The sequence below is a fragment of the Melospiza melodia genome, chromosome 5, assembly GCF_035770615.1.
Source record: "Melospiza melodia melodia isolate bMelMel2 chromosome 5, bMelMel2.pri, whole genome shotgun sequence".
NCBI lineage: Eukaryota > Metazoa > Chordata > Aves > Passeriformes > Passerellidae > Melospiza > Melospiza melodia.
In genome coordinates, this window is record NC_086198.1 from 3,995,652 (window position 1) to 4,009,045 (window position 13,394).

General features: G+C 43.8%; 1 protein-coding gene across 5 annotated transcripts in view; it reads right to left on the reverse strand.

Moving 5' to 3' along the window:
- STOX2 (storkhead box 2) overlaps window positions 1–13,394 on the reverse strand; it is a 145,221-nt gene that overhangs the window by 64,804 nt on the left and 67,023 nt on the right. Inside the window, exon 1 of one of the 5 annotated variants that reach the window (XM_063156108.1) lies at window positions 6,264–6,915. The exons of 3 other annotated variants lie outside the window; for them this stretch is intronic. In XM_063156108.1, coding sequence (XP_063012178.1) covers window positions 6,264–6,429 — 166 coding nt within the window. In that variant the 5' untranslated portion in view covers window positions 6,430–6,915. Of the gene's footprint in view, window positions 1–6,263; window positions 6,916–13,394 lie in introns of those variants that run through there. One more of the 5 variants, XM_063156109.1, reaches the window with a different exon arrangement.

Genomic DNA, 13,394 nt, shown 5'->3' on the forward strand with positions numbered 1-13,394 from the left:
AATATCATTGTGTTATTTAGCAATTCTTATACAAGCTCTAACTTAGCTGACAATTTTTGGTCCTGGCTGATACTGTCTGGCCACTTCCAACTATGTAAAAGCATGCTTAGGGGGATCCAAGAGTAACTGTACCTGCAATTTTTTTCAGCACTGCTTTACTTGAGTCGTGGCCCAGAATTTGGATTTGATTCTATTTGAATGCTGTTCACAGAGATATTTTACAACCTGCTATGGGATATAAAGCACAGTCAGGCTACAGAACCTTCCAGAAAACTGAAAAGAAACCCCCAATTTTTGGAGGATTTCTACAACATGCTTAGCAAAATGGAATCTTTCTGGTCTTCTGATGGTACTTGTACATCTTTAAACTGTGCAAAGAATGTTACAAAGATAGTTTACTCTGGGATGAACTCTCCAGCATACAAATGAAGGCCTATTGTTGCTCACAGCTGAGCAGGTTATCGAGCTAACCCAAGGTGATCTGCAGAATCCTCACATTTCAGGCCCCTCCAACAAATAATGCATTTTGCAAAGATGTGGCTGCTATTCAATTCCAAAATAGCAAGATATTCAACACCCTTCAGGTTCATCAAGTGCTGCCTACGGGGTATAACCTCTACACCTGTGAAAGACTGGGAGCTATTCGTGATGAATCAGTACTGTTTGTTCTGAACCCTTGTCTACTCTCAAAAGAGGAGCTTCCTGTATCTTCAGCAGTCTATCATGATACCCAGTGTGCATATAGAAAAATTACTTCAGCCACAGGATGACCAGAAAACACAACTAGAAATGTATTCAGACCCAGACTGACATTCCAATACAAATGTCAATGACAGCCTTTGGTGACTTGATCGTGGAGTGCCTCTGTGCACCCCAACCTGGCCAAAGGTCCAAGCAAACCAGCAGAGAACATGGAGACTTTGAATGCAAACAAGAGCAAGGGGCTAGAAAGGAAAAATAACCTGGAACTTAGCCCTGCAGAGATGTGTGCTTTGAACTGAGACAGAAACATGAACAGGTCTAGGTAAGATAGGCACACAGTGTTCTCTTTCTTTGTTGTATTCATTCCTCTCTGATTTTACTTCTAACACCATGAAGAAAAGAGACTTGGATCCCCACACTCATAGGTCACAACAGCCAGGAAGAGCAACAGGTACTCAGCTGCAGTTTGGTCACACAAGCAGTGCTCAGGACACTGCCCACAGCTCGGTCTCAAAGTGAGCTCACGGGCATGCAGAAAGCCTCTTGGCACCTGGTGGGCAAGGACCAGGCACACCCGTGACACAGCACAGGGCATGGGCACAGCACTGTATGTGAGTTAATACCACACATACAACCACAGGAACAAAAACCAGGGCTCTACAGGACAGAAGAGCTTGTCTTTGGAATTCTTTTAGGCAAGAAATCGGGGAGAAAACAAAATTAAGTAGAAACTGTGCAAAAATTACTGGTCTGTGAACTTGAACCAAGTTTGTGGTTCTGGAGACACAGCACACTTAGATCCTTCCCCCATATCAGGATGCAGTGAAAGTTCCTAATTCTCTGTCACAGTGAGTGGATGCCACAGAGACCAAAAGGGACTGGAAAGACACAGTGAGCCCAGCAGTAACCTCCCAAGCAATACAGCAGGCACAGCCCCTGAACTAACTGAACAGAGCGACCCTCTCAGGGCTCACCAGCTCACCACAGACTGAGCAGGATCCAGGAGGTAAAGCTGGTCCTACTAGCCACTGACATCCATACACTCTCAGGTTTTATTGTCCCAGCAGTGGGTCTGGCCTAAAACAACACAAAACTACTCAGAATTCAGGCAAGCAAAGAGATCACATTACTGTTAAGAAGATATATGGGAAGCTGTTTCTTAATACCGCATTCAAAAAAAGAAGGTGATGCAATACTGATTATTCCATTAAATATTAATTACAATACAGCTGCTTTCAAGCTACAACATATTCCTTTAGATAACTAAATTAAGGGACAGGAGAACTGAATGAGTTTTGTGTGTATTTGGCACTTCTCAATTACATTAAACATTAAACTCAATTACATTAAACTTCAGCTCATGTGTAATTATCTCCAAATATTAATCTTTAGACTTACAGATTCAAGCTTTAAAAAAACAAAACAAAAACTTAGGACTCTCAAATTTGTTTAGATGACTCCCAAGATCCTTCTTACTGTTCAAGGAGCTTCAAGAGTTTATTCAAGACCTTTCATCAAACATTCCTGAAAGAGAGAATGAGGTTACCTTTTCCTCCTACAAATTTTAATTTGCATACAGATACCATCAGTTGGACAGCAGGGTTACATACTTCTCTCCTTTCCCTTCTACTTGAACTTGGTAATCAAACTCCAGTAACAGCAGACAACAACGAGACTGAATTTTATTCTTCAACTTTGAAGGACTGAAACCTCTGCAAGGAAAATGTAAAGCAAAGAGCAGTAAAGTAACTGCACACTTTTCAAAAGTAACCTCCAAACAACTACGCTCTGGAATTAGTTTCTACCATTGCAGAAAGCTCTTCAGACAGTTCTTCATGCTGTGACTGATACCCTAGACCACCTCCATCTCAAACTGACATGTTACCTCCAACACCAAAATTGTCAATTAAAGTAAATGAAGAAGGCTGCAGGAAAAGTTTTTTCTTTCAAGAGCATTACTCAGTTCCAGTAATATTTAATGGCTGGGTCGATCACAGGGTACAGCTCCTCTCTCTGCTAAAACAAAATCCAGGATTTGCTTTTGCTTTTGTATTTAGAAGGAAAAAAGGAGGGGAAAAAAAAGGCAAGAAGCTTCTAATATTTGAAAATATATATTTTTTTTTTGTTTGTTTTTGTTTAACTGTTTGGAGACCACCAAAGTTGCATTAAATTTTATCCTGCTTGGCAGTTGCATATGATTTCTTTATTTTCCCTTGAATTAAGCAGCAATACATGACAAACTTCAAGTATATTTCCCCCTTTTCAGTAAGAGGTACTGTATACATGTATACGAATTGTATTGGATTCAAACTTTCAGCCTCTCTTCTCACACAAGGTCAAAGCTCTACATTGTTGTAATTTTCTTTTTCAGTGTTTTTTCTCCAAGGCAGTCCTCCACTGGGAAATTAATATTCTGCATGAACAATGAACTCCTTGCATGGCCTTTGAACCTAGTGGTTGCTAGGAGGCCTAAAGAAACCCTGGAGTACAGCCTATTTAATAGCATGTATCAAGAGATTATTCAGAAGCAAAAATGTGTGATTTTCTAAATTGTCTGCTTTTTTCCCTCCTTACTTCCATCTCCATTCATCTGTCAAACAATCTTTAGATTTCATATGAATTGCATCTGCATCAATTTTCTATAATTATGGGCAGTTTGTTCCCCGAGTATTGAAAATGTGACTGGCCAGCCACCAATGCTGCTTCAAATCAAGCAAATATCAAACTGCTCCTTACTCAGTTGTACTGAAAAGGCTGCTCAAAATCAGATGTGCTTCACCGCTGTAGCATGAGGTTTGCACTTCCATTATAAACATGGTTCTGCTTAGGGACTGTATTTTCCTCCTACAAAACACCATGGCACTGACTGCAGAACCATTACTCAGTATTTCTCTGTGCTGAAAGAAATATATATAGCTTCTCTATTCAATTCAGGCATACTTGAATATTAAGATTTCAAGCTTTTTAGCATCTTACTGAAGGTTGTTTGATTGTATGCATTTCCATATTTCCCCAAGCAGAGTAATTGAGGCAAAACCCCAAGGTTTCTTTCCCACCCTCCACCCCCATTCCAAACAATGAGGCATTTAATTAAAAGATAACCACAACAATGTTAATGGTGATGAGGTTAAATGGTTGGATAAACAGAATGCAGCCCTCTGAAAAGCCCATGTGTTTCAGGACACTTTCTCCTCTGCAACACTCTGGGTGACAAAGAAAGTATTTATATTCCTGATCCTCACAGTTTTTACACCAGTGGACTTCCTACAAATTTCCTGCAAGGAAGAGAGTTTCCTCCAAATAGCGAGAAGTGTACACAGTAGCTATTCCTCCCAAAACTAATATTTGGAAAGGCAGTGGACAAGGATCCTTTAAAAAAATGAATGTGGCAACTATCCACTATGAGAGAACAATTACATTTCCAGATAAAAGCCTAACAAGCTGTTGTTAAGGTTGAAAAAACCAACAACAACAAGAAAAACCCAAAACAACAAAACCAACAAATATTTGCTGATTTTAATTTTCAACGTGTTCTCCCTCCAAAAACTTTAACAAATTAGTAAAACTTAACATGACATTTGTTCTTATCTTCAGTTGTTGCAATTGAAATGACTACCCTCTATAGTCATAAACAAGTATTCTTGGCCTGGAGATTATTTTAAAATATCTATAGCAGATTAAAATTCTGTGCCCCCTCCTACCTCTCAAGGACACGGGTATCTGCCAACAAATGCAGGGTGACACATCTGATTCTGCAGATTGCTGGTGTTTGACTGTCTGGTTGGTTGGTACCAACCTTGCCAACATAAAGCTTTCACAGAGCCAGAGCACTTTGCTGAAGAATTAAAAACAAGCAAGAACCACAGCACTTGGCATAAAATGCTCACGTGAGCTCCTTCTCTCTTAAATATGGCCTTTCATACTGAAAGAAGGGCCTAAAAAGCACTGACTTCAACAGATCTGACACAGGGTATCTTACACTGGGAATACCAGGACATTCACCCAGAACAAGAAAAATCTTTGCAGTATTGTCAGATTCAGCTTTCCAGACACTTTCAAGTCCTGCAGCACCAATGGAACAAGTCAACCACTTCACCAACACAACCATTCTCCTCTTCAGCTGTCCAAGCATAAATTTTCCTTGTTGTTTCCACTCACTATGTGACTTCCCAGGAACCAGAGCAGAGCACCAATTGCCAAAATGGCACAATACTCTTACACAGGCAGATTTTTCAATAAAATGCACATTATTTCTCTTGTACTTGGGCATGAAAGAAAAAAATTAGTCACGAGGCACTTTTAAAACATGAAAAACCAATCCTGACTAAAGAGATATGTTTATTAGGGCCAGAGACAGGAAAGTGAGCACAGAACTGAAAACCACAATCTTTGGCTCAACCTTTGCAGCAGAAATGAGGCAGAAGGGGACAGCAGTACAGGGCTGGAGTCGTTTTCAGTAATGCATTATAAATACCTTAGTTTTCTCCTTTCAAGGAATCTGCCTACTCAACCTAAATTGTGCCTCAGAGGGAGAAACGTGCCTTTGTGATAAATTGGAATTTGCCATCATAATAATGAAACATTATGTCCTATCATCACAATAAACAGGCAGCAGAACAACAAAGGAGGTTTCCAGGATTTTCTGCCCCCGGCCCCCTCCCCATCAGCATTTTCCCAAGTCGTCTTTTGGGTGTTTATGAAATGCCTTAATTCCAAGGCCATTAAGATGCATTTCTGGATGGAGCAGATTCTACAAATAGTACCGAGGCTTTCCAAAATCTCACCAGCACTCCATCGGAGGCCAAGCCTCTCCCTGATGCCTGCCTTTCCCTGCGCTGTTTTTTGTTTTGTTTGTGCTTTCTCTTTCCCATGCACAAACATGTTGGTGCAGTGTCCATTATTTCCCTACGGCCTTCCTTGAAAGCCACTGACAAATGAATATACATGCACGTGTGTGTTCCACCACATACAGAGGTCTGGTCTCCTTCTACACCTCAAAAAACAAATGCAAATGTGTTTACAGTCATTTTCACCAACACATGCCTTGCCATTGCAGAAACATGCAGCTGAAAGCCTGAGAGACTGTAACAAGACAACTGCATTTGCAACCACAAGTAACCCTTTTCCTTTCCAAAATGGAAAAACACGAAAACCTGATGAATTAAGTAGAGTTAACTGCATTTTAAGAGGAATGTGTGGGAGAGCAGTAAATATCCAGCACATGCTTTTACGCACAAAAGGCGCAAAGGGCTCCATGCTCTGCACATCCAGTCATTTTTGTCTGCTCTTCCGCAACAGAGATGCAACCGTATCTCTCATACATTTTATTTCACTAGACTAACAGATTTTAAACACCATATTGCGAGGACACCGCTGTGAATCTTGCAGAGGTACAAAATGGTGGATGTATGCTATTTTTTTTTTTTTTCATTATTCCTAACAACTCAGCCTCCCGATCGCAGGCTCCCCTCCGTACCCACCAACACATCCTTCCCAGGCAGACACATGCCGAAGCAGCCTCGCAATAAAGCTCTCTCGCATACACAAATTATGTTACAAACCTGATGTCATGTAGCCCCGTGATGCCTGGGAAATAAAAGCTGGGGGGAAGTGCTTGTGCAGTCGGTAGTCCTTCTCGCTGCGGGACCTCATGCGGTCTGAGGCCCGGTCGGAGAAGTCGGAGCTAGGCCAGGCCCGCCGCAAGGTCGTACTCCGCGTCTTCTTCATGCTGAGGACGGCCGAGCCTCCTGCTCCTCCCGCCGCAGCACGGCTCAGGGCTGCGCGCTGCCGGCCATCAGCCGAGCGCGGCCACCGCCGGGCCGCAACCTGCGCGCATCGCGCCGCTCCCTCTTCTAGGGCGCCAGCCGCAGGTCCCTTCCTTTTTTTTTTTCCTCTCCCTCGAATGATCCAATTTTACACACGTCCCACAATGCATTACACTTCATTTGCAATCGGTCCGGCTTATAGCTCCCAGATTTGCGTGGAGGAAAGGCACGTTATGTGGCTTCTCAGGCAAAAAAAGGAACGGGGGGGAGGGGGAGCCGGAGGGGGGCTGGGGACGAGAGATGTGCAGCGTGGGAGCTCGGGGGTCCCGAACAATGGCCCGATTCAGCCCGGCCGTGCTTAGCCAACTGTGAGCCCCGACACAAAAGGCCCAAACAAACGAGGAAAATCCCGCGGCCGCCGGCTGCGACCCCGACCGCGGCGCGCCCGGCGCTGGGGAGGAGGCGGCAGCTCCCGGCGCGGCGGGAGGAGCGGCGGGAGGAGAAGGAGGAGGGAGAGGAGAGGAGGGAGGGCCCACAGACGCCTCTCTGGGCCGCGGGACGAGCGGATGCAGCCGCGACCCCCCCGCCCGCCGCCACCACCGCCTCCTCCTTCCTCCTCAGGCCGGCGGCGCCCGGGCGGCCGGCAGCGGCCCGCGGTCCCCGGCAGCGCCGCGCCTCGCCATGGTCGGCGCCGACTCCCGCCCGCCCGGCCCTGGGGCTGGATCGCCGCCGGCTCCGCGCTAGGGAGGGCCGGCGCGGGGTGGGAGGCCGCCGGCCGCTCCGCCCGCCTGCGCGGCCCGCCCGCCGCCTGCCCTCCGCCTCGCCGCGCCGAGAGCAGCCGCTGCCGGAGCGCCGCCCGGGCTCATGCCACTCCCGCCGCAGCCGCGCTACTCCCGCCGGGCTCCGCGCTCCCCCGCGCGGCACCGGCTCGCAGGCGCCCGCGTACGAAACCCGTGCGCGGCAGGGACCCGGCCCCCTCCCGCCCCGCCTCCTTTCCGTCCGTCCGTCCGTCCGTCCGTCCGTCCTTCCTTCCTTCCTGGCGGTGGCAGTGACGGCGGAGCGCCGGGCCGGGTGCGCAGTGCTGGGCACCCCGCACGGCCGGGCTGCGGGCCGGACCTGGCCATCGGCCCCTTCGGGCAACGCGGGGCGAACGGACGGACAGGAGCGAGGGAAGGGCGCCGGGACAGAGGTGCATCCCCGGGGCACCCTGCGCACAGCCCGCGGGGCTCACCCTCGCATCCTCCGCCGCCTTTGCCCACGGGCGCCTGAAGAAGCGGCTCTCCCCAGGAGGGCCCAGTCAGCCACACCGCCACACCGAAACCCAGCACACTCCACAAGGGTGTCCAGGACACCCGGGCTGCCCCCTCACTGGCGGCAAGGGGGTTCCCACCCTCTCACTGTGGCTCACACATCTACTCCCAGGGCACCCTCTTGAGTGGGGCCTGGCCACCCGGGCATTTCATGAACTCCAGTTAACCAGAACTGTGCAAAGGAACTCGGTTCCTCCTCTGCAAGGCAGCTCTGAGCACGCCCGGTGTTGTCAGGTGCTGCCACCGTTATCAATGGGCACAACTGCAATGCAGGGATGTGAAAATGTTGCTTTTGCAGCCTAGTTAAATTACTTATATATTTATATTTTTATAATCAATCCTTCTTACAGTGGTTTGTGTTACATTTATAAGAGTGTGGAAAAACAGAGGACTGTAATTTTGTACCTGGCACTATTCAGTAGAGGTGAACCAGTAAAAGGATGACCATCAGAGAGCGAACTCCATAGCAAAGGCAGTGGACCATGAGATATCATCCCTGGGCTGCCTTGCTGCGTGGCTGTGGGTGAGTCACTGCAGCAGCCACCTCAGCCCATCTGCCTGCGCTCTGCGGGCAGCACACACACCAAAGAATTACGCAGGGGCTCGGATGCAGCAGTCCCTTTCACATGAATAGAATATACATTAATGAAACTCAGCAAGAAAACTGAAAGCTAAATGCTACGGGGTTCTTTCTCATTCAGCCTCATCTTTTTCCAGCTGAGAAAAGCTATCAGGAAAGACATTTTTCCACTGATACTTTCTTTGTATACTGGTAGCAACAGGAAAAGTTAAGATGAGAAAAAAGATGGCCTAGAGCTCCTCTAGTAAAAACATAAGATTTTCCCTCATGAAACTTACTCATCTAGCAATTTACTCATCAACCTACGCAAAGCTTATAATAGAGCATGTTTTCACCCTCAGACCAGAAAAACCATAAGAACTTTTAGAATCATTCCATTTTTCTCCTTGAAGGCTGAGGTTGGGGTAGATTGGTTAGCACTACCTAGACAAGTCAATCCTAAAAAATGTACCTATTTTACCAAATGTAGAAGCTAATTAAATTCTATTTAGAAGCATAAATTCACATTGCACTATCTGAACATTGAATGAATGATGGCTTTGCCTTTCCAGCAGTTAAGAAGTGGTTGGATATAGTTGGCCAGCTAGCTTCAACTTATTGCTGAACTACACTCAACTTTTCTCCTAGTCTAGACACAGCCCTAGATATCAATCTGTTCCATTAAAAGATGACATGAGACAAGAGACAAATAGGAATCAGCAATGAGGAGGAAAAATGAGGTCAAGAAATAGAAAGAAAGAACAAAGCAGGACACACAAACACTCTTGACAACAAACAAGGCCCCAGTGACCTTTACACTGGCTTTTTGTATAATTATTCCTAACTAAAATATTCTAACAAGTATCAAATAAAAAAATATGGGATGGCTCTGCAAGTGTCAGATAAAGCACACATCCCAATTCATTTCAAGCAATTTGCTGTGCACTAATGAACTGGTGACTGCACAGAAGTCTTTCAAGTGGCTTTAATTGACTTAATTTGTACACTTCCATGAATTGTCACAAGAGTCATACAGTACATATAATTAACACATGGTATTGTCTGCTTAGCAGTTCTAGGAATTAGACTGGTTCACAGTTTTGGGTACAGATAATGACCCATTTTCAATGTGTGGTAATTTTAAATGAATAATAATTTGCTCCTACGACTATGAAAGGAAGAGGGAATGAGAGAAGTAAGCAACTGTAGTGGTTTGACCATCTGGCAAGATCAATTTTCCCTTCCCACATGTGGGGAAATCTGTTTAAAAACAATTTAAAAACATCTCAGTATTGAGACATTGTTCCTGTGGTCACCTAAAGTTCCTTTTATCAAGTCTTCTCACAGTTATCTTGTTTGGTTTCAGCTTAAAGTCTCCTGACATGGTATCTGAAAGAGTACTCCTCTTTGAAGAGAGGAATTCAGAGCAAGTTTCCTCCTGCTCTTGAATTGTTTGAAGTCAAGTGTTGTTACTGGGATGAATCAAATATATAATTAAAGACCAAGTTTAAGTTTTGGCTGTTTTCTTTGGAATAAGAGCTAGAACTGTGAGTGTAATTGATTTTTTTGCTTCAATGGCCAAACTGAAATAAAACTATTTTCTTCATGTGATCTGAAAGCTAAAACTTGAGAGCTTTAAAAAAACAAAACAAAACAAAAGAACAAACAAATCCACAACATTTTATTCTGAGACATTTAAGTTTACTTTTTTTTTAATGAAGGAAAATAAATTTCTGGATTCATATGGCTATGTCAGAGCAGAGTAAGGAAAAGATTCTCAGTCATGGAAATTGTCTAATAGAGCTTGCTAGAAGTAAGGAAAAATTCTTCTTCCAGGCATGAATTACACTAATGGGAATCTGAACACTTGGTAGTGATGAGAAAAATTGAGATGGTGGCAAAGCTTGTGGTTTTGGGTTTTTTTATTCATCCATAATTCTTTGGAGGGGGTTTTGTTTTGGGTTTTGATTTTTTGTTTGTTTTCTTGGGGAGATTTTTTGTTTAATAAGGGAAAGGTTAAACTCAGAAACTTTTTATTGAAAATACGATAAAACATTCATTTTTATAATTTGGTATTTAAAGTCCAACAGGAACCATCTCTATCTTGCATTACTGGAGGGAGAGGTGATGCTTGGATAAATAGACCATAGAGATCTTGGGGAAAAGGTCTGAACTAAACAAAAATTAGGCATCCTGCCTGCCTCATAACCTAACAATTCCTTATCAAGAATTGGCAATACAATAGTAGCCATTTCAAAAGTATATATTTAACAGTATGAATTTCAAAAAAGAAGTTTAGTTCCATATCAGACATTACAAAGGATTCTTAGATGTTCCATCACAACCCTTCTTCAGCCCAAGTTCATAAGGAGCCTGAAGTCTTTTGGAGAAACAATTCAAAGTTTTTGCTTCTGAAAATATGTTTTATCTTTTAAAAAGTGAGAAAACAAATCTTACTAAGAATATCTATTGCATGTGATCTTCATAAACATTTACTAGTTGCTGAGCAGGCCTGTTTCCATTTTGTAGATGGAAAACAGAAAAGGACATAACTTGCCCAGAAAAGTGTAGGAAATCAGTGGCAAATGCAGTGTTAAAACTTTGGGATCTCAGCTCCTATTTCAAGGTTCACTTTTCCTTATCTGAAAAATAATTATGTAGCAGAGTGCAATATGGTGAGCTGTATCTGTGTTTCTCTGTATGTGTATGCATGCTTGTACGTATATGGCAATTGCTCTCATGTAATGCGGTATTTCAAGTTTCAGCTGGGACTACTTTTTTTTTCCTTCCTATGACAAACAAGTTTCCATAGGGACAGCAGCAGGCTTCAGTAAGAGGGTGGGCTGGTGTTACTGCCTTAGCTACTTCCTTGGCTTGGGGACTGACTGCATGAGGTTTTTCAAATTAAATAAGCACACAAGCCGAATACTAAAATAAAAAAGGCAAAATAATAGGACATGCAAGGAGGAAATCCCCCTCTTCACTAAGACAAGCTACACCTCTAAAATAATTTTCTCTCAAATATGCATTAAAAGCCTGGGTTCTGCCTTACCCTGTCACTACCTTGCCTGTGGCACACAGCCTGATCTGGCTGCCTCACGGAGGAAATTAGGAGGGCTTCACTTTATTGCTGTCAGCTGAGCTGGTGCCTGACAAGCACCCAACACCACAGGAGGAGCTAACACCCCCAAGATGCCAAGTGCCACACAGAGTTTTGTGGCATCACACTGCAGGTCTATGATAGGGGTCCTTTCCCCCTGCCCAGCTTCAGAAACAAACACTACAAATAACATTGGTAATACTGGGACACATGGGAGACTTTGCACCAAGGAAGGCCACAGTCACAAACAGGGAGCAGAGCGTCCTTCTGTGGCCTATGAATACAAACCCATCACAACCTGTAACATTTTAAAAGGGGGAGATAGGATGCTGTGAGATTCTGGGAAGGAATTGCAGAGTTTTTGAAAGTAGGAGAGGGAGAGCAGAAATGACTAAACAAAAAAAGTAGGGAAAAAGCCTACAGTACAAACAGTTGGAAAGCAGAGGAGGGGGAGGAAAAATGGAGTGTGAGAAGAGGTGGGAAAAATGAAATTATGAACTTGTGAAAAACCCCAAGCTCATGTATAACATCACAGGCCTTGGTAATCTATAGGTTTATTAGATTTATAGCCTTGCATAATAGAGTTCCTGAGAAAATACATTGCCAGCACCTCTAACATTATAAATCCACGAAGAAGAAAGTTTTCCATGTCGTAAACTCACCATTTTCATGTGTGGATTATTTTATCTCTCTGTTAACAAAGGTTAAGAGCTCAGACTCTGAAAGACATGTTTTTAAGCAATCCTTTACGGGTTAAGGCAGTCTGGCAATACACCATAATTGTCTTTGTCTGTAGGAAGCACTACTTTTCTCTTCCAGATATTTGCAATCAGATATACTAGCAAGAACAAACCAGAAACCTCACTCACACCCTTTCACATCAGTCCTTGGACTTCTGACACTAACACTATTAATTTGTAACCTCTCACTAGTACTTGTTGTTACTCAAATATGCAAGAGAAGCCAAGTAATTGTAATCCATGCTTGTGGTCCAGGTCACAAAAAGAGGCAGCCTTTCTTGACGGATTTATTGGCAAGGGAAAAGCTGGGCTTGCCCAGACAACTCTCTTCTTGAAGAGAGCATTTGAGAAACTCCACCAAAAAGGGAAAGAAAAAAATCCCAAGGGCAAAGGTGTAAGTGAAAAAATTTCCAAATAGAAAAAAAGAAAAATGTTTCAAAGCCTATCACAAGCAAGTCTTCAGTCTTGCTATCAGGTTGTGTTATACCATGGTAGTAATCCTGGCTTACTTACAGCACCTCTTAAACTAGTTTCAGATCATATTTCTCTCAGTGTTATGCTTTGGGAATGTGTGATGACAGGAATGCAGCGCTGCTGCTGCACACGTGCTGTAGTTCACCGATTCATTTTTCTGTGTGCTGCCTTATGTGCTGTGGTATTTATTTTAACTTGTATGACTTTTAAGAAAAACCTGTCTGTGTAATGAGAAGAAAGGCTCCCCTGTTTTCGTTCTTTTTTTTTTTCATGCCAGATCTTCTGATTGCATTTGTGCTTCCTCTGCACAGAAGACAATTGATGCAGAAGGTTTCTCAATCTGGATGCCCAAATCTACCAAATCTATCTGCCAGTGTACAAACAGAAACACTTGTAGGATACAGCTTTTGTTTTGATGCATGCTTTTCTTCTCCTATTATCACTGACTCAATGCAAGTTAGATAAAATGAGTGGAAGCTGGGCTTGTAACTCCTCAGTGTACAAAACTAACAAGAGAGGGAGACGAGCCATGAATCCTGCACAAATTTCCTCTCACATATAACAGAATTCTAAAACTTGGAGATGTGGACTTACAGCAATTCAAATCACAAGTCAATTCATTCACCGGCTGTTCTTCCAAAGGCTATAGTAGCAAAAGATATGCCAAAAATGTTGGTCTCAGCTTTCTTGTTTTCCACTGGTGTCACATATCATTAGTACCCTGGTATTTAAGTAACACACTGA